Below are 26,009 nucleotides of genomic sequence, written 5' to 3' on the forward strand. Positions count from 1 at the left end.
AAACTATTTAAATTGTGATAATATTTATTGTACACTTATTGTTCTGAAGTTTTCCAGTAAGATGAATAATTAATATGATTTTTGCTATGGACAGTAACTGGCCCGTCTGTGACGTCACGTCGTGTTATAGGGCGGGTCCAAGCGTCTGAGTGACGCGCACGCGCACCAATAGGAGGACAGATTGGCATTTTGACGCGGAAGATGCGCTGCTCGCAGCTCGCACTGATTGTGATATTTTCGTGTGCTTTTATGTGACCGGAGCCACAATCACGATGAGGCCCTATTACCCACAATGCAGCTCGGCCGCGTGAGCTGCAGATCGCGCGCGGGATTAACCGCGACTTAAACTAGCTAGCTAGCGGGCCGCCAGGTGAATGCGCCTGCCGCTGGGCTGCGGGCCGTCCCATGGACCGCCTCCATGGATGTCTCCCCCAAAGCGGCTTCGGCGGAGCACACGTCGAGCCCCGGCTCGGGCGTCCCCCCCTCCTCTTATGAAGCCGATATTTTCCGCTGGCCAACGCCGGAGGAGGATGGAGAGAACGCCGCCGAGCCGCCGGATGTGGCACCTGCCGGCCGCTGGACGGCCGTGTTCGACTACGAGGCGACGGCGGACGACGAGCTGAGTCTCCGCAGGGGGGACCTTGTGGAGGTGCTGTCCAAGGATTCCTTGGTGTCTGGGGACGAGGGATGGTGGACCGGCGTGGTGGCCGACCGTGTGGGCATTTTCCCCTGCAACTATGTCAGCAGGGGCGTGCCGGAGGAGAGGCGGGCCGCCTCGTCGCAGGAAGTGCCCCCCTTTCACCGTGAGTACCCCTTTGTGCTTTACCGTCGATTGACATCAACGCCGAATGCATCAAATGGTCATTAAAGTGTCATGAGAAAAACTTTCAACTTTATTCCCCTCCTTATTTCCGCAGCTGTGTTTTTTTTTTAAGAGCTAGCGGTGACTTCATTCCCAAGATGCATCTCGAATCATCTTTCGGGATGCGTATAACTGCCTGTAATAATTGTTGAAACCCCAAATGATCCAGAAAAGGCTGGAATATCGATTAATCTAAATTTGATTGATGATTTGTTTTTGTAAAAATGCACCACAAGCGCTGGGACAACAACAAGGTTGAGATGTGAGCCTTGCTTGTTTGGGCTGGGCTGTTGTCCTCCTCTGCTGGCCTACTTTCACGCAGCACCTGAAATATTCATGAGGGTCTGCTCAAGGAGAAGGGGGTCCCACTGGGAGCGTAGCTGCACTTGGAAACTTTCCATGGGCATTTATGGAATTAATACACAAGTTTTTGATTTCCTCCATCCACAGTCCTGGAGATTGACTTCTCTGAGCTGGCCATAGAGGAGATCATCGGCGTGGGCGGATTCGGCAAGGTCTATCGAGCTGTGTGGCGCGGCGCAGAGGTCGCGGTGAAGGCGGCGCGGCGGGACCCCGACGAAGACCCGGTGCAGACTCTGGCCAGCGTGCGGCAGGAGGCCAAGCTCTTCGCCATGCTGGAGCACCCCAACGTGATGGCACTTCTGGGCGCCTGCCTCCGACAGCCCAACTTGTGCCTGGTGATGGAGTACGCCCGCGGCGGCGCCCTCAACCGGGTGCTGGCGGGCAAACGCGTGCCGCCCTGCGCCTTGGTGGACTGGGCGGTGCAGGTCGCCCGGGGAATGCGCTACCTTCACGACCAAGCCATCGTCACGATCATTCACCGAGACCTCAAGTCCAGCAATGGTAGGAACCCTCTGCAGCAATTTGATTTCTCACTTTTCATTTGTTGTAGTTGTACACATAAGATCGGAAAAAAAAAGTTTTCTGTGTGGTTGTCTGTAATCCTTTAACTCCTGAAACTTATTAGGAAGGATTTTCCTCACACGCGCGCACACACACACAGTAACTATTGGCGAGCCTTTGCTAGCTGCTTCCCATTGGCTAGCGAAGGACGGCGGTGTAACGAGTAAGGAATGGGCGGGCGACGCCGAACGCAGCCTGTGTCTCACGACGTCTTGTTTTCTTCTCTCTTCTTCTGCTCCTAACCTCGTCCTCTTACAAATCCCCTTTTTATCCCCACTCTGCCCTCCATGTTTGTGTTAATCTTGCTTTCCGCTTCATTGAAATTTATTTTTATTCGGAATCCTCCTTGCTTTCCACGACATGCGCAAAACCCTTACCACCCCCCCAACCACCTCGTCATACCTCTCCCCCCCCCCGCCCCCCACCCAGTCCTCATCCTGGAGAGGCTCGTGGGGGATGACCTGAGCAACAAGACGCTGAAGATTACAGACTTTGGGCTGGCACGCGAGTGGCAGTGCACCACCAAGATGAGCGCGGCGGGCACCTACGCCTGGATGGCGCCCGAGGTCATCCGCTCGTCCACCTTCTCCAAGGGTAGCGACGTTTGGAGGTGGGCAAGTAGCCGGGGACCTTTGCGGCACGTCCCCAAAACGTGAAAACAAAGTTAAGCTGGGGATGCGAGTTGCCGTAGCGACAGGGGTTTTTCAAAGACGATCCACAACGATCCGAACACATCTTAACATCCGCTACATTCAAAGCTGCTTGACGATTTTGTTTGTGAACTCCTCGTCATGAAATATGCTTGTGGATTTTGCTCCGGTAGTTACGGCGTGCTGCTGTGGGAGTTGCTGACGGGCGAAGTGCCGTTCCGGGGCATCGACAGTCTGGCGGTGGCCTACGGCGTGGCCATGAACAAGCTGGCCTTGCCGATCCCCTCCACATGTCCCGAACCGTTTGCCCGCCTCATGGAGGGTAAGACGTGCTCACATGGACGAAGCAACTTGAAATCTAAAACTTTCCCTTTGAGATGCACTTGAAGTCGGCCATTTTGGTTTGAGGAGCTCATTTTGGCTCTGCCACCCGGTTCCATTGGTCATCTCCAACTGTGATATCATCGTCATGATCGCAGGTTGCTGGAGCTCGGACCCTCACTCCCGGCCGCCCTTCGCCAACATTCTAGATCACCTGACCGCCATCGAGGAGTCCGGGTTTTTCGAGATGCCGGCAGAGTCGTTTTGCTCCTTGCAGGACGACTGGAAGCTGGAGATACAAGAGATGTTTGACCAGCTGCGGGCCAAAGAGAAGGTAGGACGGTGTGCCTAATGAAGTGTCTCGTAGGATTGGAAAACATCCCAACTTTGGCATCAGGAACTGCGGTCGTGGGAGGAGGAGCTAACGCAGGCGGCGCTGCAGCAGAAGTGCCAGGAGGAGGCGCTGCGGCGGCGCGAGCAGGAGCTGGCCGAGCGGGAGATCCACATCCTGGAGCGCGAGCTCAACATCATCATCCACCAACTGTACCGCGACAAGCCGCATGTAGAACGCCGCCAGGGAAAGTTCCGGCGCAACCGCCTTAAAGTCAAGGATGGCAACCGGATTAGCTTGCCGCTAGGTAACTTTGCAGCAACAGCGTTTCAGGCTAATTGTAGCCATCTCCAGGTGTCCTTCAAAGATAAACTTCTCGTATTCTGTTGGAAATAAAACTACTTTTGATTTTTTTAGATTTCCAGCACAAGATCACCGTGCAGGCATCACCGTCACATGACCGCCGCAGAAGTTTGCTCAGCAGTGGCTCCAGCCCCCCCACCAGCCCGCCGCTGCTCCCTCGCCTCCGAGCCATCCAGCGTATGCAAACTTTTATATAAATGATAATATAGTGGTTTGACTTGCAGCTCAATCCCAACGTTATTTTCCACTCAGTCACGCCGCGTGAGGGCCGCTGCGGCGGCTGGGCTTGCAATGCAGGCGAAGAGGAGTTAGAGAGGAGAGGGTCAAGGAAGAAGGGCAGGACGCGAGTGCACCGCGAGCACAGCGCTGATCCCAGGTAACCACACGTACATGCCTGCCACTCTTGAATGATCAAAAGTTGCTTTGAAAATGTGTAATCACGGCGGCGTTCCTTACTATGCTAATGCGAACATGACTGGCGACAGCGTGAGGCCCGCCGCCGAGGGCAGCCGCCAGCGCTCCTGCAGCGCCCCCAACCTGCGCCGCTCCCCCAGACACAGCCCCGCCGTGCCAGGCGTGCCCTGCCTCCTGGAGATTGGTAAATTCTGCTTCTTTGTCTAAAGTAGTGCATGAAATGTTGAATTTTTGTGTCGATTTCCCAATGAATTCATTTTGTCCTTGTAGAAAACGAAGACAGCTGCTTTGTGAGCGGCTCAGAAGCTGGCCCAGCTCAGACGTACCTGTGCCTGCACGGCCAAGAAGACGACCAATCGGTGGCCGGCGCCGATCCCTTTGCGGACATTCCGGGAGCCACGCCGAGCCGCAAGAGCCCTGGCGGAGGTCGGCGCACGGAGCTGATGCTTCTGGGCTGCGGCGCTCTGCTGGCGGCGGCCGGGCTGGGTCACAACTTGCTGACTTTTGCTCGGCCGGAGGAGGGCGGCAAATCACGCTGGGACGCCTTCTTCCACGCGCACAGACTCTTCCGCCGGGACAGCCCGCTGAGGATCCCGCCGTCCCCGGACCGCGACTCGTCCACGCGCTCGCTGCTGCGCTCCGACAGTGACGAGCTGCCGGCGGCGGTCCCGCCTGCGCGTCGCCACGGCAACGCGCTGGTCAACACCCACCTGGAGAGTTTCAAGCGCAACCCACGGCAGTCGCTCACGCCCACGCATGTGCCCTGCGCGCCGAGCGGCGGCACACGCACCGTGGGTCTGCGACGCACGCCGTCCGACGGCGCCATCCGGAAGAGCTGCCTGCAGAACAACCTCCAACCTTTGCCGGAGCAAGCCATCTTGGAGAACACAGGTAAGAGCAACATTGAGCTCATCTTTAGAAAAACAATCATTTGGCGCACAACAACATGACGATCTCATTGCACTCCCCCAGGGAGCGCCTTTCGGGGTTTCACCGACAACTTCTCACCCGTCCCCCGCCTCCCGGACCCCAATGTGGTGTTCCCCCCCACCCCTCGGCGCCGCTGCACCCCCGAGCGCCCCAAAACTTTGGACATCCTAGCGCGGCCCCGCCCCTCGGCGAGGCCCCGTTGCGACGCCTTCCGCCCGGAACCCCGAGGGCGCGGCAACTCCCCAGCGGCGCACACCTCCAGCGCGGAGACGCCGCCTACGGTGGAGGAGGCGCCCACGCCTTACTCACCCTACAGGGGGCGCAACTTGCTGGACACGCCGGACAAGCGGCAGTGCCGCGACAGCACCGTGCCTCTGCGCAGCAAAGACTCAGCGGGATGCTTTGAGTAACATTTTCCCAATCGTTCCCCACATCACGATAAGCACCCCCCGCCCCCCAAAAAAAGCATCATGAATGTAAGTACACGCTCACTACTTGTTGGCTGACACTTCACGACTGCACCATTTACTCGAAAGCAGCAGCGGCTTGTTTGCATCCGACTTAAAGGAAACGTCCATTAGGATTTTGTCTACGTACTCGGCATCGTGTATCATCCATGACATCATATGAGGAGCCTTCAAATGCTCGTGTGGCTCACTCAGAATTAGTTATTGCGGCTGATGTTTGTATTTGCCTTCCTTTTTGGCAGCAGTACGAATGCAGTAATTTTTGTAAAAACCCTTTTCGGTATTTTGCGTTCAAAGTTATTTATTTATAAATGATTGCAATTATGTAATTTATTTATTTATTATGCAATTGCAATAACTCAAAACTTCATAATCCTCCATTTCTGCTGTTCTTTTTATTTCACCCATTCGTTGCTTATTTTTTAACTTGAATGCGCCATACAAAGTTGCGTAACGTAAAGACAAAAATCAAACGCTGGACGTAAAAGGATGCAAAACAAGCGTGCCAAGAGCGGGTGGAGTCCGACACCATTAAAAACACAATTCAACTCATTTCACCATCATCTCCTCTTATTTTTAACTCTGGAAAAAAGGGAGTTACTCGGGTAAAGATACGATAAATATCTTCTTTAATCAATCAGTATTGAAGCCGTGTATGGTTGAGGTGTTTATTTCATTTACGCATTTGCTCTCATCAATATTTGCATTTGAAAGTATAAATAATCATAAAAATAACAAATCATCAATGAGTTGATCCACTTGCACTGCTATGGCAGCATCACAATACAAACAACCACAACATTTTACATCCCAAAAAAAAAACTGTGTGTACTTAGATTAAATACGCTGACGTGATCCAAGTGCTTTGTTTTGGGTGCGCATCACCAATATTTTTTTTTTGTACACGTATCTATGATATGTATCTTAGTGGCAATGGTGTGCTTTTTTTTTGTGTGTGTACTGCCCATCCAAACGACATGCATTTTCCTCAAACGCACCAGACCAAAAAGAAACCATAGTTTTTCGTCAGCGCTCGCTTGTTACTCATCTCCTCCATTTTGAGATGCTGTTGTGCGAGAAAGAGAGAGAAGGAGGCAAGTTGGAATTCAAAACAAACACTCCAAACTCCGATATGCATTTTTTGTGTGTGTGTTGTTCCTCCCCAACGTGTGTTTGGACTGGCAGTGATTGCAAAATCATCTTAAACCTTTCACAAGTGCACGGGCAGCGTTTGAAGTCCCATGGGAACATTCCTTACTGCTATACAATGACAAGTCCGGGCGGCACACAAGTGAGGGGCGGGACAGGAAGTGGCGCTGAGTTGGAAAAGTCATCTGTGGTCGTCTTTTTTTTTTTTTTTTTTAAGTGGCGTCTTTCTTTTCCTTCTGAGCGCTACGGCGGATCTTCATCTCTGTCAGCTGGATGTAGCGGATGACATTTGTGTCTGCAATAGAAGTGCACAAAAGAGGCTCCTAATATATATATATACAAATATGACAATATTATTTAGTATCACCTGAAGGCTCCTGCTTGTGCGACTCTTTCAGGTAGTAGAGAGCCTTCTGGAAGTCCCCCAGGTGGTAGTAGGCCACGCCGGAGCGGTACAGGGCCTTAAAGTTCTTGCCCTCCTTGTGCAGCACCTTCAGACAGTACTCCTTGACGCGCTCGTAGTTGACCAGCTCCATCTGAAGAAGGCAGGCTGCGTGGCATGCGGTGGAGAATCAACCTCAGTGACCCCCCCCCCCCATGACTCATTGTACTTCGGAGTAACTGTACAGTGGATTGGAGTGATGCCTCGTCCTTTTGTGCAGGTTCTTTAATGCAATAACATTGTCTTAGATGTTTATAGGAATATGATTTGCAAATTTTGAATTAACCCACTTGTGGTTCCGACACTTGTTCGGTACAATTTTGCGAGTTGTCGTAGCGAACGGTTAAAAGACTCCAGGGCCAGGGTTTACTAAGTTAACAACTCTAATTGAAAATACATAGTGTCTCTTATGAATTCATAATGCCTTTATTTTAGAGTAAGCCTACTTTTTGCATTGTGCTATAATTTAGTGTACTGTAGTATAGTAATAATATTGCAGTGTGGTGTACCTGCTAGGCTGTTGTAGCACTCCAGCTCGGCGTTCTCCATGGCCCCCTTCTGCTCCTCTGTCAGCGGGCTGGACTTGCCGATGGCGGCCAGCAGCGACTTGGAGCCTGCACCGTCCGGGTCCCCGAGAACCCTGACCAGCCCCTTCATCTCAAGCAGCGCGCGGTGGTATTTGCCGATGGCCTCGCGGTACTTCTTGTCCTTGTAGCACTGCGTGCCCTGGCACTTGAAGTCCAGCGCCCGCCTCACGGCGTCGGCAGGCTCGCTTTGCGACGGCTGCTTGACCATAGTGGTGCTGCTGGAGGTCCCGCCGTGGTGGTGGTTGTGGTGCTGGTGGTGGTGCCGCTGGTGTGGGCGGGCATCTCTGCTCCGGCCACCAACGGGGGGAGGCTGCGCGCCCGCTTGGAGCCGTGGGGAGCCGCCGCCGTTGTCAGTAGCTGGGCCGCCTCTGCTCGCCTCCACCCTGGGGCCGCCGACGACGACGTCGTGGGCGCCGCCCTGGATTAAACTCATTTTCGACATTGATCTTCAAAAACGTGATTCTTCACTGCATCCTCGGTCTTCTTCCCTCCTCCCTCTCCTCCTCGCTGCCGCAGATGGCGCGTCCTCTTCTGGCGCAAGGCAAATCTGCTGGATGATGATGATGATGCGCACTCAAGGTGTGCGCGCGCATGCTTACGTGCGCGTCCTTGTCAGGCACCATGCGCCCATTGGTTGATAAATAAGGAGCCAAGAGATTTCAAGTTGGTTTTCCATCGGGAGGAGATCTTTTCATTATATTCGGTTTTATGTACTTGTATTACTAGACGTATATATTTTTTTTTTTTAGGAGAAAAGGCTTCATGGTCCTTTTCTCCGGGGTCTAGAACCGCCCCTGCTTGTAAATCCCGTCGCCACCCCCAACCCCCTGATGTACAGCCATGGCAGGGACACTGGTATTTCTTACTAGCTGTCGGGTCGCTGTTGTCACACACTGGCAGTTGCTGGTGAGCTCAGCTGTGTTTTGGGTGTGTCGCTCAAATTCCACAGTCCCGCCTGACCACATTTGAAAGCCTGGGAGGGCTGTAAATTAGGAGTGCACATACGGCCGGCTGTTATATAAAGCCTGTTTTTATGTCTCCGTATGATACCGTGCCTTTAAATAGTTGGCTGTTGTCAAGCAAACAATTTGGGAAGTGGAGAAATACTGTTTAGTTGACATTTGACAGTACAAAAGCAGCTATTGTCTTGTTGGATTTTGCTACCATTTAATCTTGCTCATGGAAAAAAATAGTCATCTGCTCATTTTTATTTTTTAACCCTTTGAATTCAATTTTTATGATAATGTGCAAATTGTAAAACAGCCTAAGTGCATGTTTTTAAGGGTATGTTAGCAGATGTGTCTTCCACTTAAATCAGGGGTCACTAAAATGGACCCCACAGGGACTAGGTCAACCTTAAGGATCCCTTAAATAGTCTGCAGGCCTGTTGACACCATAGCTCATCCACGAGAGGCATCATTTTTTATGTCCACTCTAAAAAAAGTTTCTTGACCTCATTACCTACGGGTGGGCACTGACCTCTGATGTCATCAGACAGCGACAACATTTTGACTTGCTTGCGTCATCTCTACGCGACCGTTTATTGACGTCATGGCGTCGGTGGATTTCAGAGGTAGGGAAATTAAATCATTTCATTAAATCGTGCACAGGCGCGTGTGTTTCGGACAATGATAGACGAGCGAACGTGTTTAATCTCAAATTTAATAGTATTGTTACGAAATTATGTGTTTTCTGTCGTTCGTTAGTCGTTTGGTTTTTAGTGTTAGCGGCTAGCATTAGCAGCGCTTTTATTTTCATTGATGGAATGGAAGACAAGGGGCAAGATTTTTCTCACCAGCTGACCAGTAAATATAACTAAAGACTGCTACTTATGCTCTTTAATAAGATTTACGTCGAACGTAAAATCATCACTGGTGTATTTTCTGATTGATTTACCTGTTTCTAAATGGAAATGTAGATGTGTCATGGTATATTTGTGACTTTGCAGAAAATCTGCTGGGCATCTCTTGGGTGGACAGCGGCTTGGTGCCCATCCTCAACCCTGGTAATGTACTTGATTACTTCTCGGAGAGGAGTAACCCCTTCTATGACCGCACTTGTAATAATGAGGTGGTGAAAATGCAACGGCTGAGCCTGGACCATCTCAAGTATGTTGAAAAAGCTCTGTGTGTGCTACTGGAGAACAAAACGGGCAAGTTGGTGACGGTTGACTGAACGACGTGAACTTACTTTGCAGTCAGATGGTCGGAGTGGAGTACATTCTTCTTCATGCGCAAGAGCCCATTCTCTACATCATCCGTAAGCAACAGAGGCAGTCACCCACGCAAGGTGAGCATCGTGTGTCCCAAAAGAACATTTATTATCATTTCAAATGAAAGGATTTTGTAAGTCTACTCGTATGGTAATGTTTTAACCTGACTACCATCTTCTCATCTCGTTTTCTGCTAACCAGTGATTCCCTTGGCTGACTACTACATCATCATAGGTGTGGTCTATCAGGCCCCGGATCTGAGCACGGTCATCAGCTCCAGAGCGGTGAGAATCAGGACCAACGCAATTAGCACGTGATCATCACCAGATGGCAATATTTTGGGATTTTTCTTGTTTTTTTGTTTTCAGCTTTCCGCCGTTCACGGCATCCAGTCTGCTTTTGACGAAGCCATGTCCTACTGTCGCTACCATCCCTCAAAAGGATACTGGTGGCACTTCAAAGACCAGGAGGAGAGAGGTGAAGCATTTCTAGTCAGAGGGACTTGACCGAATATGTCACAAGACTTTATATGAATAAAAATTGTTTTGACAGAAAAAAACAAGCCAAAGTCCAAAAAGAAAGAGGAGCCGGGTTCACTGTTCCAGAGACATCGTGTGGACACTCTGCTTTTGGACCTCAGGTCAAAGTTCCCGCCAACCTTCTACCAGGTACTTTGGACTCGTAATGTGGGGCAGGATAAAAACTTGAAGCAAGCACAAAGTCTGGTTTAAGTCAGTATACTGCTGTATTTATTATCTGTGCTTTATGTAATTTCAGCCAAAGCCTGGAGAGAAGCCCATTCCAGGTAACGTATCATTTGTATTAAAATATTCCTAAGCGAATAGATGGTTTGATTTGATATATATTTAGATATTTTGGAATGTGTGTCACAGTGGAAGTAAAAAAAGAGCCTGAACCCCCCACGGAAACAGTCAAACAAGAGGAAAGGGAGCCAGCGGCTAAGTCCTCCGCCACCGCCGCCGCCGCACCAGCCAGCAAGCCGCCTCCCGAGAAGCGAGCGAGGCTCCAGTGACTGCAATTACAACATCGAACAAAACAGTTAGGACTTTGTCTTCCGCTACTTGACCTCAATGCGATCAGGATGAGGAAGTTGTCCTCGTGTCGGACTTGGATGCCTCACACACAGCATTATTGAATAATGATGATAAAATGAACCTGGGGGGGAGGGCAGCGGATGTTTGATGATCTTTTTGATGACATCAGCATTTTGCATGCAGGATCAGTTTCATTCCCGCATGACTTTTTTTATACATGCAGGAATGATGGTGCGTCATCAGTTCCTGTGGGAACACGTAACCCGGCTTATTTCACTTCTAAGCTTCTGTGTTTTTGTGTAATGTGTTATGTTATTATGGTATAGCTCCATATTTCTATTTAAAACATTGCTTTGACTGGACAGTTTTGTCATCATTGGGTTTTCAATTGAAAAGTCACAAATCCCACATAAAATATAATGTTATGATTGTTACATTCGATTGTTGTTTTATGGATGTTGAATATCAGATGGATTCAGTTTAGTGTTAATGGGTTACCACCATATTAAAATTATACTAAAAAAGTTCATGATCATTTTCAATCAAATATTCTGGTAGGGTTTTCTGTAATGTTTTTTTCCCCCTAATGTTTATTTTCTGTCGCCACTTTTCACCTGCAATACACAAAAGTAACACTAGGTGTCAACATTTCTCACTTATGGTCCCAACTCAAAACATTTTTATCAACTTGTAGCTTCATTTGTTGATAAACAATTACTAGTTTTGTCAAGTGTTGCGCATTTGTTTTAGTCCACATTATGACATCAGGACGACATTTTGTGCAAAAATTGAAACGCGTTTGCTTGTTCTCGCGTTTCTTCTTCGCCTAAAACGCGCCGGAAACCACGAAGAAGAGCATTTTCGCAGGGCGTGGTGGGATAGCACGGTCCTCCAGTGGAGGAATCAAAGCAGCAGCCGAGCTCTCCGGCTTGGCTTGGCTCGGCTGACTGGGGCTAGCTAGCGGCACTAGAAGATGCCTAGGCCAGCGTCTCTGACCAACAACACGGCGCCGTTTGTCCGTTAGTCGTCGTCGGTGGCGGCGTACGTGTCCGCGAAAGCGAGCCATGGGCTCGCAGACCCTCCAGATCCTCAGGCAGGGGGTCTGGGCTTCTATCACCGGCGGGTGGTACTACGACCCCGACCAGAATACGTTCGTCAACGCGCTCCATCTTTACATCTGGCTCTTTCTGCTATGCTTCCCCTTCACGCTGTACATGGTGAGTTTTATTTTTCTTCTTTTTCTAACCCCGACTTTTCGTTTTCCCCTCGGCTGTACCGTCCAGGATAGCGGCCACTGGGACACTAAATAGAAAGCTCGCTGGTCTGTCTATTATCTGGAGCGTACACAATGTAATGTGCTATTAAAGTCCAACGGCACCACAAAATGTCCACTTTAGGCTTCTAAATTCAACGTTGCTTTTAATATTTACATATTGAATATTTATAATGTACAATATTGATACGGAGAATGGAGATAGGACATAAATAAATATTGAATAAAAACATTTCATGGAGCGTAATAGGAAAAATGAAAACTAAATATAGACAAACAATACTTTAATTCCATATTAAATGAATGACGTTTAAAAAATAAATAAATGCAAACTACTAGACTAAGATTAAATAATTGAAAATAGGGGGGGAAAAGTATCTAATGTTTGTCTAAGTCATCCAATGACTAGTTTTATGCCTTCCGCTTTCATCCAGTCGTTCTCCCTTTTGATGCTCTGAGACTTTGAAAAGCATGTTACAGTCACTTAATTCTGCAAAATTGCTGGCCTGCGAACCCGGAATCAGCGATGAAGCCCAGCGTAACATGCGGTTCTCCAAGTACTACTTCAAGTGACCCACTTTGATGCTGTAATGATGATGCCTTTTGTTGACGATGAAGAATATATGCCTTTGCTGCACAGCTATTGTTCAAACAGCTGTTGCTTAAGGCCATGACTAGCCAAGCTAACCGTTAGCATTTGAATGACATTTTGGGGGGTGAGGTATTAGGCAGATTGATCTAGCAACATGAAAATGTTTTCTTAGAAATTAGTCCATTTTAAACCCAGCACCCCTGTCTGGTGAAGATTTTTTATTAGCGCCACCCCAGTGTCAGTTTCCCAGGCGTACAAACTTCTATATTGAGGGTGTTTCAAATTAGTGCGTGCCTCGCCTTCTATTCCGAGAGTGGAAATCCACCAGTCAGCTCCGTGGTTTATAACATGAGCCACAACTAATAGCAACGTGCACGAATGCAGGGGGTATTCCAAGTGCAGTGGCAGATGATGTGGATTTGGAGGGGTGTGTCTGTCTGTGTGTGTGTGTGTGTGGGGGGGGGGGGTCGTATCATAGAGTTACTGCTTGTCATCTCCACAGCTTCAAACGGTGCAGCAGACAAATGGTGCAGCAACACATGAAGACAGACATTTTGAAAATACCACAGTTATACAGTAAACTCTCTACTGCGGTTTATCGAGTCATTTCGATGTCCCCGTGTCGTTGCAGGCGTTGCCGTCCACCATGGTCATCGTGGGCATCTACTGCGGCGTGATCGCCGCCATGTTCCTGCTGCTCAAGACGGTCAACTACCGCTTGCACCACGCACTGGACGAGGGCGAAGTGGTCGAACTGCAGGCCAAGAAGACGCAGGGCAGCGCCGAGGGGTCATGCAATGTCAGCGCCGCACGACGGCGGGACAGCAATGGCCCGGGGTAGGTTTTTGAAAAATGTAAACCAAGAAGATGTTGGTTTTTGTCAGCATGGGAAGCCGCTCTTGCGTAAGAATAAGATATTTCCAACTCACTTGACCCACTTGACCACTGGTGTTGAATTCCAGAGATTAAAATGGCCCGGACAAGGAATACCCGAGTTCTAAATTCCTGCAAATTGCACTTGGCTGCAGTCAATAGTTTCTTTCTCGCAAGCACAATGGATGATGTTGAATGAAACGTCCTGAGGGTATAAACTCCTCGCCAAAAAACATTGCGGGCCGTACGTACTTTGAGCTTGAAGTCATTTGTTCACTTCAAATTTGGTATTGTAGGATTGAAATGCTCGTTGTGTTAGCCTGTCAAAGGAATATTGCATTGTGTGTTAGCATGAAGCTAGCTGTTGTTTTGGGTCAAAATGTTGCTCTCCATCTGCTGAAATAACTCTGGTTGTTGTATATCCAGGTAGAACTGTGTTTGTATACAAACTTAAAAAGTTCTCCATAATGTTTTTTTCACAGTCTAAAGGCTCCAGCAGAAGGAGGAGAAAAAAAAAACCCAATGAGGTTGCACTTTTTTTATTGCCCTTAACGGGACCGAGTGACTCATGTCGACATTCCAGAGTGGCGGACCTTAGCTCGACCTTTTCGGAGTACCACAAAATAGATTTTGCACTCAAGATGTTGTTGTTGTTGCGCACTCCACGTGACACCGTTTCTCGGGATGTTTATCTCCGCCGCTTGAACCCAGTTGCGAAATATCCCCAGCGCATGGAAATGATTTATAGACAATCGCCTGGCAGGCTGTTTGCTTTTCGGTCATCACGGGCCTTGGTTGGAAAAAGCACATCTGGGCTAAATATAAACACGGCGGCTACTTTACATCACTCCAAATCTCATTACTGTCACGTATTTGGTTCGTCGATGATGCGAGAGACAAACCCTTGTCGGAGTTGCGTACCCCCCCCCCCCCCCCCCCCCTCAGTCAATCCGCTCGACTGATTGAAAGGATGGAGATGAATGACGCGAGCATCAGCGTGATGAATGACACAGTGAGTAACACGAGTGCGCCTTTGCGTGCGCGCAGAGACCCCGGAGGGGGGATCGAGATGGCCGACTTCATCAGGCAAGAAACGCCGCCGGTGGACTGCAGCTCGCGCAACTCCTACATCGGGATAGAGCAGCAGGTATTTTGTCGATTGCAGTGGCGGGAAGGAACAAAAGTAAACTGAAGCCATTTGTCTTCTAATTCCTCATCTTTTGCGAACCCGTTCCAGACGGCGTCCACCCTCGGGAGAGCGACGGGAACCAAAGGTAACGGAACGCTGGTGGTGCCCCTCCTTAGCCTTGCCTCATTAGAGACGGGGGGGGGGGGGTTCTGGGAAAAGTGTTTGGGCCCATCTGCTACTCGGAGGTCACTCAAAGGTAGATTGTGCAGCGAAACAAAAGACGGTGGCAGTCACACAGGAAGGGCAACAACGGCACCTCGCCGGGGGCGTATTAATAATTGATTGAAGCTGTCGTCTCCTAATTGCTTCCCTCCTTTCTTTCTTTGCAGATGTGGGAAAGACGTCAGACGACATCAGCTTGACTCTGGTGGAGAGCTGCAGTCACGATCACGGTGCGTACTATGGAAAATGTTTTGTTTTCACGGGCCCATTCTGTTCCCAGAAGTTTTTTTTTTCCTTTGTCACATAAAAGTCAAATCAATGATAATTTGAATACTTTATCCAAAAGATGTCTCTTGTATGTATATAAATGTGTGGTCCTTCCTTCTTGTGTCTTTAGATCTGCTCTCAGACACAAAGATGTACTGCCTGGTTCCCAACGACTCCTTCGCCTCCCTGCAGCCCTCCACCTCCTTGTGTCCGTCCGAGCTGTCCCGAGAACCCGCCGAGCTCTGCAACGCCAGCGCGTACCACTGCGGCCTGTCGCACGAGGACGCCGCCCATCACTTGTCCTCGCAGTCGCAGACTTTTCGGAAGGAGCCCCGATCGCGGGGATTACCTCGGACCTCTAGCTCGGCGGGGTCCGCCTTCCCCGACCCGGGCATGCCGGACTTTACGCTCTATCCACCACCCCGGAGGGGCGGCCTGGATCCCGTGCGCGAGCTGGAGGCCGCCAGGCCGCAACGGGAGGCGGGCGAGCGGCTCTACCAGCAGGACCAAGCGGTGGCCTCCACCTCGGGGCTGGAATGTTACAGGAACAAGAACCCGCACAGGGTATCCCGCTCCGTCTCTAGAGAAGCCGGAGAGGGCAGCTCAGGTTTGTACCAGGGGGATTCGGGCGGCGCCAGGAAGGGCCCCGACGTCGGGAGAAAATCCCGGCGGGGCGAGCGCAGCGCTGAGAGCCTGCGCAGCCTGAGCGCGCGCAGCAGCGGCTCCACCGAGAGCTACTGCAGCGGCACCGACCGCGACACAAACAGCACCGCCAGCAGTTTTCACAGCGAGCAGACCAGCTCCACGCACGTGGAGAGCCTGCTGTCGCTCTCGGGGGACGAACGCATGCGGGAGCGGGTGGACGCCGACAGCAGGGCGTGTTCCCGGGGTGTTCGCGGCCTACCCTCCAGGGAGGCCAACAAGAACCCGCACGCCAACGAACTGACGGCTAACCGGCCAGGCACCGTTGCGTCCTCCGCGCCTCCCGAGCTCACGGAGGGCAGCGGGAGTCCGGAAGATCCGAGCATCAGGACCGGTGCCGACGGCTCGGTCGAAGCGGTCGCCGTGGACCGCGTCGAGCCAAACAACGTTGTTCAGAGGACTTGCTCTCTGTCTACTGGCCGCACCGGACGGCGGCGGACGGGCAAGAAACGGGCGAGCAGTTTTGACGCCAGCCGCCACCGGGACTACATGTCGCCGCGCGGGCTGGCCAAGCCTTGCAGCACCGTGTTCGCCGGAGGCGGCGGAGAGGAGGACTCCAGCGACCACAGCGAGCAGAGCTGCGCCTCCAGTCTCCCCTCAGCCCGCCACTTGAGCACGGACAGCTCCTCCAGCGCCACCTCTCGCTCCTGCCACTCACCCGAGGGCCGCTACCGGGCCCTCAAAGCCAAGCAGACCGCAGCCGGCGCGGCGGCGGAAGCACGGGCGGGAGGGCGGCGGCGCGCCTCCCGGCGTACCCCCAGCACGGGCAACGCCAGGACGCACGCCCGCGTGTTGAGCTTGGACAGTGGCACCGCCGCCTGCCTTAATGACCCCACGCGCCTCGGAGCTCCCGCCGGGCCGCGACCCCTCACCACCTCCAAATCTGACCTGGAAGCCAAAGAAGGGGAGGTTCTGGATGCCGCCTCCCTGCTAGGTCGCGCCTCCCAGCTGGAGTCGGTGACACGCTCCAGGAACAGTCTGCCCAGCCAGGCTGTGTTCTTGGAGTCTCAGGACGCCGCCGCCGCTTGCCTTCGGGGTATGTCTTATAACGATAAAAAAAAAAAAAAGTCCAAAAGTACCAATAATTCATTTTCACCATCACAGCCCCAGGCAGCGAGGAGACGGTGGTCTTCCGCCGTGAGCGGAGCACGTTTCGCCGGCAGGCGGTGCGACGGCGGCATAACGCGGGCAGTAACCCCACGCCGCCGTCCTCTCTCATTGGCTCTCCCCTCAGGTACGACGTCCTTCACAAACCGATGTCAGCATGTGACCACATCGTACGAGAGCTACTCAGATTCTTTTTCCCAGAAAATCATCTATCCCTGAATCACACTTTGATCACCCGGCGTCGTTACGTCTCGCTCAGCATGTGATCTCGTTCATCCTTTTTCCAGCTACGATGATATCGTGTCGTCTTTTTAACAATATTTTGGCTGAGCGCGCAAACAATAGAGTCCTTTCAACATTGCAAGTCCCGACAAATCAATCTCCTCACAGGCGCGCATGATTTGCCCGTTCTGCTGTGTCGCATCGATTTGTTTGATTTTCTGTCGCTCTGAAAGTGATTTGGAGACATTTCCGAGAACTTGTTTTCCCAAACACGTGTTTCAAAAAAAAAAAAAAAACCTCACTTTATTCCCCCCCCCCCCCCACTTGCAGTCTCCAGGAGGCGCTCAGTCAAGCGTCCCAGCCTCCCACCAAGTCCTCCACTCAGCCGTCTCGCACCGCCTCCCAGGTGACGGTGCTGAGCGCCAGCGCCTCCCTGCTGGCCAGGAATGGAAGCGCACACCTGGATGGTTCTCAGGACAAGGCCTCGACTGTCGGCGCCAGCAGCTTGCAGGACGACCTCGGTGAGGAACCGGCGCGCCTTGCGTGTTTTGAAACGATTCTCCCGGTTCGAAGCGGAACAGTGAACCCGCTCGAGGACACAGAATGTCCCGAGTTTGGCGTCACTGCAAAGCTGCGGTCGTTGCAGTCGGTCAGTCGTTCGCGTTTGGCCAACTGATGCGATCAGTTCCCCAAGCGCAGTGCGCATTATCCATGCTCCAGTTATCTGCGTTTGTTGACGAAGCGTCTGCAGGCTCCTCTCGCGTGACCGCCATCGATAAATGACCGTTCTACCATTTCTTTATCTTCAGGAAAACTCACACCCTCCTTGTACGAGGCCATGGGGTGCGACATGTCCCTGGTCAACTTTGAACCCGCCACCAGACGAGCCTCCAATAACATTTGGTGAGGAGCGCGCACACCAACGAGACACGATTAGTTGTAATAACAGGAAATGAACACTGTAGAAAAGTGCAAGAGTAAATATTTGACCAGTCGTTGTTATCAGGTTATCCAAACAGCAGTTGGATTAGCATCGTGCTTTTTTTTTTTTTTTTCTCCGTGTGTGTGGTGCAGGGACACAGACTCCCACCTCTCCAGTTCTACCTCAGTTCGCTTCTTTCCTCATGACCTGGTGAGTAGATAATGTGAGTTTGTGCTTGATGTCAGTAAGAATGCACCTCAGGCAGCTCCCCCTCCTCCAGATCCGCCTGAACCGCCTGCTCACCATGGACCCGGAGCTGCTGGAGCAGCAGGACGGAGACCTGAGCCCGGATCTCCACATTGTGACGCTGGGACCCGATGAGCCGGTGCGCGCCCCCGTCCCCAAGGCCAAGCAGTACTACCGATTGTGGCTCATGCCTTACCTGTGGGTGGGGCTTCACTTCGACCGCCTCACTCTGCTGGCGCTGTTCGACCGGTGAGTCGCTACAGCGCCGTGACGTGGTGAACTGTGACTCGCAAAGTTGGCAGGAGACCAAACAATGTTTTGATACCTTTATCCCAGGAATCGAGAAGTTCTGGAGAACGTGCTGGCCGTGGTGCTGGCCGTCCTGGTGGCCTTCCTGGGCTCGGTGCTTTTGGTGCACGGGTTCTTCACCGACATCTGGGTCTTTCAATTCTGCCTGGTCATCGCCAGCTGCCAATATTCTTTGCTCAAGGTGAGGAATATTGTGGTTTTAAAAAAGTATTTTCTGCTTTGTCTGTAGACGCAATTAATTGTTTTAAATCTGTTTCATCGGCAGAGCGTTCAACCAGACTCCTCTTCCCCGCGTCATGTAAGTCACGGCTTTTCTGTTTATGGTAGACGCGGTGGTCCGCTAACCTTTCCTGGCTCTCTGTCGCCACCTCCAGGGCCACAACCGCATCATCGCCTACAGCCGCCCCGTCTACTTCTGCCTGTGCTGCGGTCTCATCTGGCTGCTTCACTACACCAGCTTGAGGACGAGCTCCTCCCGCTTCACGCTTTACGGCGTCGCTCTCACCAGCTCGCTCATCCTCGCCTCTGCCAGGGACCTCGTCATAGGTGACGATAAAAATCCCACGCCGCGATCAAAGTTTCAAATCATTAACGATGGTCTCTCGTGTGTGTTTGCAGTGTTCACGCTGTGTTTCCCCATCATTTTCTTCGTGGGCCTGCTGCCGCAAGTCAACACGTTTGTCATGTATTTTTTCGAGCAGCTGGACATCCACATTTTTGGCGGCAACGGTGAGCCGCAACTTTTTTCATTTGATTTGATTTGATTTATCAACGCGCCTCTTCCGCCCGCAGCCTGCAGCAGCCTACTGTCGTCCCTCTACAGCGTCTTCCGCAGCGTGCTCACCGTCGCGCTGTTGTACGGCTTCTGCTACGGCGCCCTCAAGGTGAGCCGAGCCGCACTCGCTTTCTATTTGGACGCCAACCGGCGCCGCTTTTCGACTTTTCCAGGAAAACTGGGAGCCTCATCACATCCCTGTGCTCTTCTCCGTCTTCTGCGGCCTGCTGGTGGCCGTGTCGTACCACCTGAGCCGGCAAAGCAGCGACCCGTCTGTACTCATGTGAGCACACTTAGTACATCATGGGGACAAAAGTATTGGGACGGGCACCGCTGACGGGAAGTTGTAACAAGTTCTCCTGTCTCAATGAATGCATCAACCTGCTCTAATTGTCTTCTAGCTCGCTGATACAGTCCAAAATGTTGCCCAACCTGAGAGACAGCAACCCGGAGGACCCCTTGTCAGAAGTGCAGGACCCCCTGCCTGATAAGCTGAGGGCCTCTGTGGTGGGTTTTCGGTAGAAGCATTGGAAGCAGGCAGGCAGCGTCGTTATCAAAGATTCTAATCGCTTATCGATTTGCAGAACGAGCGTCTGCAGTCGGACTTTATCGTGTGCGTAGTCATCGCCGTGCTCTACTTCGCCATCCACGTCAGCACGGTCTTCATCGCCCTGCAGGTACGTGGCTACACCGGCCGTTCACGCCGTTTTCCCCCCGACGCTAACGGCTCGCTCGTCTCCTCCGCGTCCCCCGCAGCCTTTCCTGAGCTACGTGCTCTACACGTTGCTGGGCACGGTGGGGCTGCTCACCCACTACTTGCTACCACAAGTGCGCAAACAGCTGCCCTGGTACTGCTTCTCGCACCCGCTGCTCAAGACCAAAGAGTATTACCAGTTTGAAGTCAGAGGTGAGCACGCAGACAATCACGCCTCGTAGACTTCATGTTGAATTCTAAAAAAAAAAAAAATTCTTCTCCGGCGTCAGACGCGGCTCACGTCATGTGGTTCGAGAAGCTCCATGTGTGGCTGCTCTTCGTGGAGAGGAACGTCCTCTACCCTCTCGTCATCCTCAACGAGATGAGCGGCAGCGCAAGGGAGCTCGCCAGCCCCAAGCGACTGGACACCGAGTGAGAGAAACATGCACGCTTGTTTTGTTTTTTTATCGTTTCCTTTTTTGACACAATGTTCTCTTCTCCAGGGTGGGCGCGCTGATGATCACCGTGGCAGGGCTGAAGCTGCTGCGCTCGTGCTACAGCAGCCCCACCTACCAGTACATCACCGTCCTCTTCACCGTGCTCTTCTTCACCTTCGACTACCGCCACATGTCGGAGACTCTGCTGCTGGATCTCTTCTTCATGTCCATCGTCTTCAGCAAGGTGCGTTTTGAGCATTGTAGGTGCATTCGCCTACAATGCTGACCTTGCAAACCTCCCCCCCCCCCCCCTGAGTCCATAAGTCTATTGTTTTTTTTTATTTTCAGCTGTGGGAGCTGTTCTACAAGCTGCACTTTGTCTACACTTACATCGCACCCTGGCAGATCACCTGGGGCTCAGCCTTCCACGCCTTCGCTCAGCCCTTTGCCGTGCCCCGTATCCTTTCCACGCCACCTCATATATTTTTTTATGACTCTGGTCATGCTCTCAAGTCACAAGTCTCAGCTGTAAATGGTCTCTTTTGGAAGTGTTGACCCAGCTAGTCTCATTGAGGCCATGGTTACATGACAAGCTTACCCCGTCTGGTCCTTGACCTCCTCGCTTGCTGCAGACTCGGCTATGCTTTTCGTCCAAGCTCTGGTCTCGGCCGTCTTCTCCACCCCGCTCAACCCTTTCCTAGGCAGCGCCATCTTCATCACGTCTTATGTCCGGCCCGTCAAGTTTTGGGAGCGTGACTACAAGTAGGATTCCTACTTAAAAAAAACATCCCGCCTCCATGTAGTCAATCTAAACTTGCTTTATTTTCCCCCACAAAGCACCAAAAGGGTGGATCACTCTAACACTCGGCTGGCCTCTCAGCTGGACAGAAATCCAGGTGAACGGCTAATTGTGCATTGCGAATGATTTAGCGACTATTTAAGAAAGAATGAAACAATATTTATTTTTAATCCCGCCAGGCTCGGACGACAATAACCTCAACTCCATCTTTTACGAGCACCTGACTCGCTCGCTGCAGCACAGCCTTTGCGGCGACCTGCTGCTGGGCCGTTGGGGCAACTTCAGCACGGGCGACTGCTTCATCCTGGCTTCGGACTACCTCAACGCCCTGGTTCACCTGGTGGAGATCGGCAACGGCCTGGTCACCTTCCAGCTCCGAGGGCTGGAGTTCCGAGGTGAGCTTCCTGCGGGACAGAAATGAGTTTCAGAACACTGACACTGTCGAGCAAAGTCCTCAGCAAGCCTTCTTCTTGTAGGTACTTACTGCCAGCAGAGGGAGGTGGAGGCCATCACCGAGGGCGTAGAGGAGGACGAGGGCTGCTGCTGCTGCGAGCCGGGCCACCTCCCGCACATCCTGTCCTTCAACGCCGCCTTCGGCCAGCGTTGGCTGGCCTGGGAGGTGCTGGTCACCAAATACGTCCTGGAGGGCTACAGCATCACCGACAACAGCGCCGCCTCCATGCTGCAGGTTTTTGACCTGCGACGCATCCTCACCACCTATTATGTTAAGGTGAGTGGGCGGAGACTTTAAGGGGACCAATCGGAGTGGCAAGATGTTTAATGGCGATGCTCTTCAGGGGATCATCTACTACGTGGTTGCCTCGCCCAAGCTGGAAGAGTGGCTGTCCAACGAGACCATGAAGGAGGGTCTGCGGGCGTGCGGCGAGAGGAACTACGTGGACCTGGATCCTACCTTCAACCCTAACATCGACGAAGACTACGACCACCGGCTGGCCGGCGTCTCCAGGGACAGTTTCTGCAGCGTTTACCTGGGCTGGATCCAGTACTGCAACTCTCGCAGGGACAAGGTAGCAAAATGGTCTTCATGTACTTTCAAAAAAAAGTTGAACTCATGTTTTGTGTTGTAGCCTCTGAACAACGAGAGAGACTCACCTCTGGTGCTGCTTTGCTTCGGCCTGTGCGTACTGGGAAGGAGAGCGCTCGGAACGGCGGCTCATCACATGTCCAGGTTTGGCGGGCAATGTTGATTTTCTGTGTGCTGTAATGTCCCTCTGACATTTTTATGAAAGTTTTGTTAAAGTTCCAGTAGCACTGATGACAAATGGCGGCTCATTCCTGTCGCATGTGTCCCGTCCCACAGCAACCTGGAGTCTTTCCTGTACGGGCTTCACGCTTTGTTTAAAGGAGACTTCCGCATCTCGTCGGTGCGAGACGAGTGGATCTTCGCCGACATGGAGCTTCTCAGGAAGGTGGTGGTCCCCGGCATCCGGATGTCCCTCAAACTCCACCAGGATCACTTCACCTCGCCCGACGAGTACGAGGAGCCGGCGGTGCTTTTCGAGGCCATCTCAGCACACCAGCAGAACCTGGTCATCGCCCACGAAGGCGACCCGGCGTGGCGCAGCGCCGTGCTGTCCAACGCCCAGTCGCTCCTCGCTCTGCGCCATGTGCTGGACGAGGGCACCAACGAGTACAAGATCATCATGCTCAACCGCCGGTACCTCAGCTTCAGAGTCATCAAGGTCCGGGAACATTTTTGTCATTGTTGTCAGAAAATACAGACGAGATTGTAATGTGTAATTCTGGACGTGTGTCACAGGTCAACAAAGAGTGTGTGCGGGGCTTGTGGGCAGGCCAGCAGCAGGAGCTTGTGTTTCTACGCAACCGCAACCCGGAGCGCGGCAGCATCCAGAACGCCAAGCAGGCGCTACGCAACATGATCAACTCGTCATGCGACCAGCCCATCGGCTACCCTATCTACGTGTCGCCGCTCACCACCTCCTACTGCAACTCGCACCCGCAATTGGGCCACGTCTTGGGCGGGCCCATCAGCATCGCCAACATCCGCAACTTTGTGGTCAGCACTTGGCACAGGTTTGTGTCGCTCTCTTGTATGAAAGTATGGCGCAGTGTGTTGAGGCCGGGTTTCTATTTTGCTGCCTTTTGTCCATCTCCTTTTTATTCTTACAGGTTACGAAAAGGCTGCGGCGCAGGTTGTAACAGCGGAGGGAATATCGAGGATCCCGACGGCGGCGGGCTGTCCTGCGGCAGCGGCAACGGGATAGCGGGTGACTCGCAGCAGAGCTCCATGTCTCACGGTGGCCATTCCGGACCCGGCGGCCGTCACTCGTACCAGCCGCACGCTCTGGGTGAGGGAAAGAGCCATTCACGGCAAACCATAGCAGTCTGCTACATTGTCACAAGGCTAACGCTAACGTCGGTCTGGCTGTCCGGGCGTCCAGGCTCCAGTCAGAGTTCCCAGTCTGTCCCGTCCAGCCTGGTGCGCCACTCCCCGGCCCGGGCCTCCGTGGCAAGCCAGTCGTCGTCGTACCGCTACGGCGGCAGCAGCCGCCACTCGTCGTTGCGCACGTCCGCCACGGGCCTGGAGGCGTGCCGGCGCTCCTCCACCAGCCAGCTGTCCCTGCGCACGCTGCCCACCTCCCTGCAGCTGCGTCTGGGTTCCAACTCGGACTCGGCCGGCCCGTCGGCGTCGCTCTCCAGCCACAGCATCCCGCCGTGCAAGCGCCACACGCTGGTGGGCCTTCTAGGGAACGACGGCCTGTGCGGCGTGGTGATGGATCCCCTGGGTCAGCATCACCACCACCACCAGCAGCAGCAGCATCTTCATCATCATCACCTGCACCACCACCATCACCACCTGCAGCAGCACAACCCAGTGGTCTCCACGGTGCGCAGGGACGACATCTCCTACAGAGTGCAGGTGTGTGGGAAAGTTGTATTTCAACTCAAGTATATAAACGCTAGCTGTATCGCAAAATGAATTTGTTACTGTTCTCTCCAGATTGTGGACCCGGGTCAGGTACTGGAGAGCATCAACGTGTCCAAGAGAAAGGAGCTACAGTGGCCCGACGAGGCTGTGCGATTGCGGGCGGGGAGGACCTGCTGGAGGGACTGGAGCCCCCTAGAGGGCATGGAAGGACATGTGAGTTAAGCCAAACCGAGGATGACAACGCTGGTTCTGAAAATGTGAGTTGATTGTTGTTGGGCATTTCCAGGTGATTCACCGGTGGGTGCCTTGCAGCCGTGAGCCGGCCAACCGCTCCCATATAGACAAGACCATCCTGCTGGTACAGGTGGACGAAAAACTGGTGCCCATCTTCGAAACGGGCGTCATCGAACTGGGCGCCGAGGTTTGACAGGGCGTCCGAAATCGCAAGCACCACACAGGAAGCGGGAGCGCTCGGAATTGAAACGCAAGGCTCGCTGCTTACAGTTCAATGGAAGTCGGAAGGTTGAGCGTGAGTTAAATTGCACGCGTGACATCACACAACGAGGTCGATTATCATCGGCCGCTAACTACCTGCCGTCATCAATTATCAAAGCTTGAGCACGTTGTCGACTTCGGATGCGGGATTGCAATACGTGGCCGACTCTGCGCTTTGACATCGAGATTGAATGCCAACGTTCTTCATCACTGACGGCTACAGTAAGTAGCTACAGTTGTCACTTATTGAAGATCTTTGCATTTGTGACATTGCGCAATGGGGTTGAGTCGCCGCTATTTGCTGCTAGCATCACTTTTGAAAACAGGAACTGGGAGTTATACCTCCACCCAACCCGCTCCGTCAGCAGAGTGGGAATCGAACCACAGGGAAAAAGATTTTTAAGCCGAGGCAGACTTTTTATGAGTCTTTTTTTTCTTTTTTAAGCACCTCCCGCCCTTTTGTCACAATCTGCCTTGCTTTTATCGTCTGGGGAAAAATGCTGCATGACAGTCAAGCTCATTGGTTTCTATGCATTTTTGTGTTGATACCTTTTGTGGTTGTTAATAATTTGCCAAATATGCCTGGTTTTTGTCATTTCTGCTACCACGCCTGCCCCGCACCGCCCCGTTGCCATAACAACAGACGACGTCGCTTTGTAGTCATTCCACTCGGATTAGATTCAAAGTATTGACTTGCACTATATTTTTTATTTACAGTGATGCACTACAATTCCATATATATATATGTATATATATATATATATCACTATTTATTATGACAGACTCTGAATGGCCGTGGTTATACCGATGCCTTGGAACGACGATTAAAATGCAATCACCCTTCTTATTTCTTTTCCCGACTTGAATATAACTTTTTATTGTATATCCGTATATATATTTACACAAATATATGTATATGTGTGCGTATGTATAATGTTGAGTGTAAAAAAATATTTATTACTGTGAAAATACTATTTACACTTTCCGCTTTTTGAGATAAAAAAAATGTTAATGTATTAAAGGACCATGGGGTTGAAAACAACATGCAGGTTTTTTCTGATGGTTTGTTTAAATATTTAACTTAATTGCTTTTCTATACTGCGAAATAAAAAAAAAAAGATTTATTGCAAATGAGTTTCTATGGTGGCTGTTTGAACATAGTAAGTAAATGTTATTTAAACTCATGTTTGTAATGTTGGTCCATAAATTCCTATTAATATAGATCCTTTCGCTCACAAAATTGACTTTCACATTAAAATATTTTTTTTTATAACGAGTTACTAACCCAATCGTCCTCCGTGTATTTTTTATTTAGAAAAGATAAAGA

General features: G+C 51.7%; 4 protein-coding genes across 8 annotated transcripts; 3 read left to right on the forward strand and 1 right to left on the reverse strand.

The window, feature by feature from the left end:
- Positions 1 to 181: 181 nt before the first annotated feature.
- map3k9 (mitogen-activated protein kinase kinase kinase 9) lies at positions 182 to 5,246 on the forward strand. The gene is made up of 11 exons (XM_061300524.1): positions 182 to 803; positions 1,313 to 1,726; positions 2,216 to 2,396; positions 2,610 to 2,758; positions 2,916 to 3,091; positions 3,155 to 3,395; positions 3,506 to 3,628; positions 3,704 to 3,827; positions 3,937 to 4,049; positions 4,136 to 4,756; positions 4,838 to 5,246. Exons 1-11 carry the CDS (start codon positions 419 to 421, stop codon positions 5,203 to 5,205), a joined length of 2,895 nt encoding a protein of 964 aa, XP_061156508.1. The 5' UTR covers positions 182 to 418; the 3' UTR covers positions 5,206 to 5,246.
- A 670-nt stretch (positions 5,247 to 5,916) lies between these two features.
- Positions 5,917 to 8,018, reverse strand: LOC133168839 (tetratricopeptide repeat protein 9A). Its single transcript, XM_061300502.1, has 3 exons — positions 7,363 to 8,018; positions 6,779 to 6,961; positions 5,917 to 6,706 (listed from the first exon to the last, which is right to left on the reverse strand). Exons 1-3 carry the CDS (start codon positions 7,880 to 7,882, stop codon positions 6,624 to 6,626), a joined length of 786 nt encoding a protein of 261 aa, XP_061156486.1. The 5' UTR covers positions 7,883 to 8,018; the 3' UTR covers positions 5,917 to 6,623.
- A 107-nt stretch (positions 8,019 to 8,125) lies between these two features.
- On the forward strand, positions 8,126 to 11,432 carry med6 (mediator complex subunit 6). Of its 2 annotated transcripts, none has more exons than XM_061300504.1 (8): positions 8,126 to 9,013; positions 9,389 to 9,548; positions 9,638 to 9,729; positions 9,854 to 9,936; positions 10,021 to 10,129; positions 10,205 to 10,320; positions 10,430 to 10,457; positions 10,546 to 11,432. In XM_061300504.1, exons 1-8 carry the CDS (start codon positions 8,992 to 8,994, stop codon positions 10,683 to 10,685), a joined length of 750 nt encoding a protein of 249 aa, XP_061156488.1. In that variant the 5' UTR covers positions 8,126 to 8,991; the 3' UTR covers positions 10,686 to 11,432. The 2 variants fall into 2 exon arrangements, with proteins under 2 accessions (XP_061156488.1, XP_061156487.1); XM_061300503.1 differs by lacking the exon at positions 8,126 to 9,013 and adding an exon at positions 9,036 to 9,245.
- Positions 11,433 to 11,580: 148 nt separating this feature from the next.
- pcnx1 (pecanex 1) lies at positions 11,581 to 25,813 on the forward strand. Of its 4 annotated transcripts, XM_061300363.1 has the most exons (35): positions 11,581 to 11,924; positions 13,204 to 13,409; positions 14,493 to 14,592; positions 14,683 to 14,719; positions 14,964 to 15,026; positions 15,194 to 16,801; positions 16,870 to 16,999; positions 17,425 to 17,615; positions 17,904 to 17,997; positions 18,169 to 18,226; positions 18,297 to 18,511; positions 18,599 to 18,752; positions 18,837 to 18,869; positions 18,946 to 19,117; positions 19,190 to 19,300; positions 19,364 to 19,455; positions 19,520 to 19,629; positions 19,748 to 19,853; positions 19,931 to 20,023; positions 20,103 to 20,253; positions 20,331 to 20,472; positions 20,544 to 20,721; positions 20,826 to 20,934; positions 21,110 to 21,239; positions 21,315 to 21,373; positions 21,456 to 21,671; positions 21,753 to 22,006; positions 22,074 to 22,304; positions 22,365 to 22,465; positions 22,598 to 22,979; positions 23,057 to 23,331; positions 23,428 to 23,606; positions 23,700 to 24,178; positions 24,260 to 24,400; positions 24,474 to 25,813. In XM_061300363.1, exons 1-35 carry the CDS (start codon positions 11,772 to 11,774, stop codon positions 24,612 to 24,614), a joined length of 6,894 nt encoding a protein of 2,297 aa, XP_061156347.1. In that variant the 5' UTR covers positions 11,581 to 11,771; the 3' UTR covers positions 24,615 to 25,813. The 4 variants fall into 4 exon arrangements, with proteins under 4 accessions (XP_061156347.1, XP_061156345.1, XP_061156346.1 ...); XM_061300361.1 differs by having other exon boundaries at positions 23,057 to 23,606; XM_061300362.1 differs by having other exon boundaries at positions 23,428 to 24,178.
- The last annotated feature ends 196 nt before the right edge of the window (positions 25,814 to 26,009 follow it).

Source organism: Syngnathus typhle, linkage group LG16 (genome assembly GCF_033458585.1).
Source record: "Syngnathus typhle isolate RoL2023-S1 ecotype Sweden linkage group LG16, RoL_Styp_1.0, whole genome shotgun sequence".
NCBI classification, from domain to species: Eukaryota; Metazoa; Chordata; class Actinopteri; order Syngnathiformes; family Syngnathidae; genus Syngnathus; species Syngnathus typhle.

Coding starts and splice junctions, on each gene's coding strand:
- med6 (XM_061300503.1), top strand. CDS start 9,206: ATGGAAGACAAGGGGCAAGATTTTTCTCACCAGCTGACCA. Junction 9,549..9,637: donor CTGAGCCTGGACCATCTCAA/GTATGTTGAAAA, acceptor CTTACTTTGCAG/TCAGATGGTCGGAGTGGAGT. Junction 9,730..9,853: donor GAGGCAGTCACCCACGCAAG/GTGAGCATCGTG, acceptor TCTGCTAACCAG/TGATTCCCTTGGCTGACTAC.
- LOC133168839 (XM_061300502.1), bottom strand. CDS start 7,882: ATGTCGAAAATGAGTTTAATCCAGGGCGGCGCCCACGACGTCGTCGTC. Junction 6,962..7,362: donor GTGCTACAACAGCCTAGCAG/GTACACCACACT, acceptor CATGCCACGCAG/CCTGCCTTCTTCAGATGGAG. Junction 6,707..6,778: donor GCACAAGCAGGAGCCTTCAG/GTGATACTAAAT, acceptor CTTCTATTGCAG/ACACAAATGTCATCCGCTAC.
- pcnx1 (XM_061300361.1), top strand. CDS start 11,772: ATGGGCTCGCAGACCCTCCAGATCCTCAGGCAGGGGGTCTGGGCTTCT. Junction 17,998..18,168: donor CGAGCCTCCAATAACATTTG/GTGAGGAGCGCG, acceptor TGTGTGGTGCAG/GGACACAGACTCCCACCTCT. Junction 19,118..19,189: donor TGCCAGGGACCTCGTCATAG/GTGACGATAAAA, acceptor GTGTGTTTGCAG/TGTTCACGCTGTGTTTCCCC.
- map3k9 (XM_061300524.1), top strand. CDS start 419: ATGGATGTCTCCCCCAAAGCGGCTTCGGCGGAGCACACGTCGAGCCCC. Junction 804..1,312: donor GGAAGTGCCCCCCTTTCACC/GTGAGTACCCCT, acceptor CTCCATCCACAG/TCCTGGAGATTGACTTCTCT. Junction 3,396..3,505: donor CCGGATTAGCTTGCCGCTAG/GTAACTTTGCAG, acceptor TGATTTTTTTAG/ATTTCCAGCACAAGATCACC.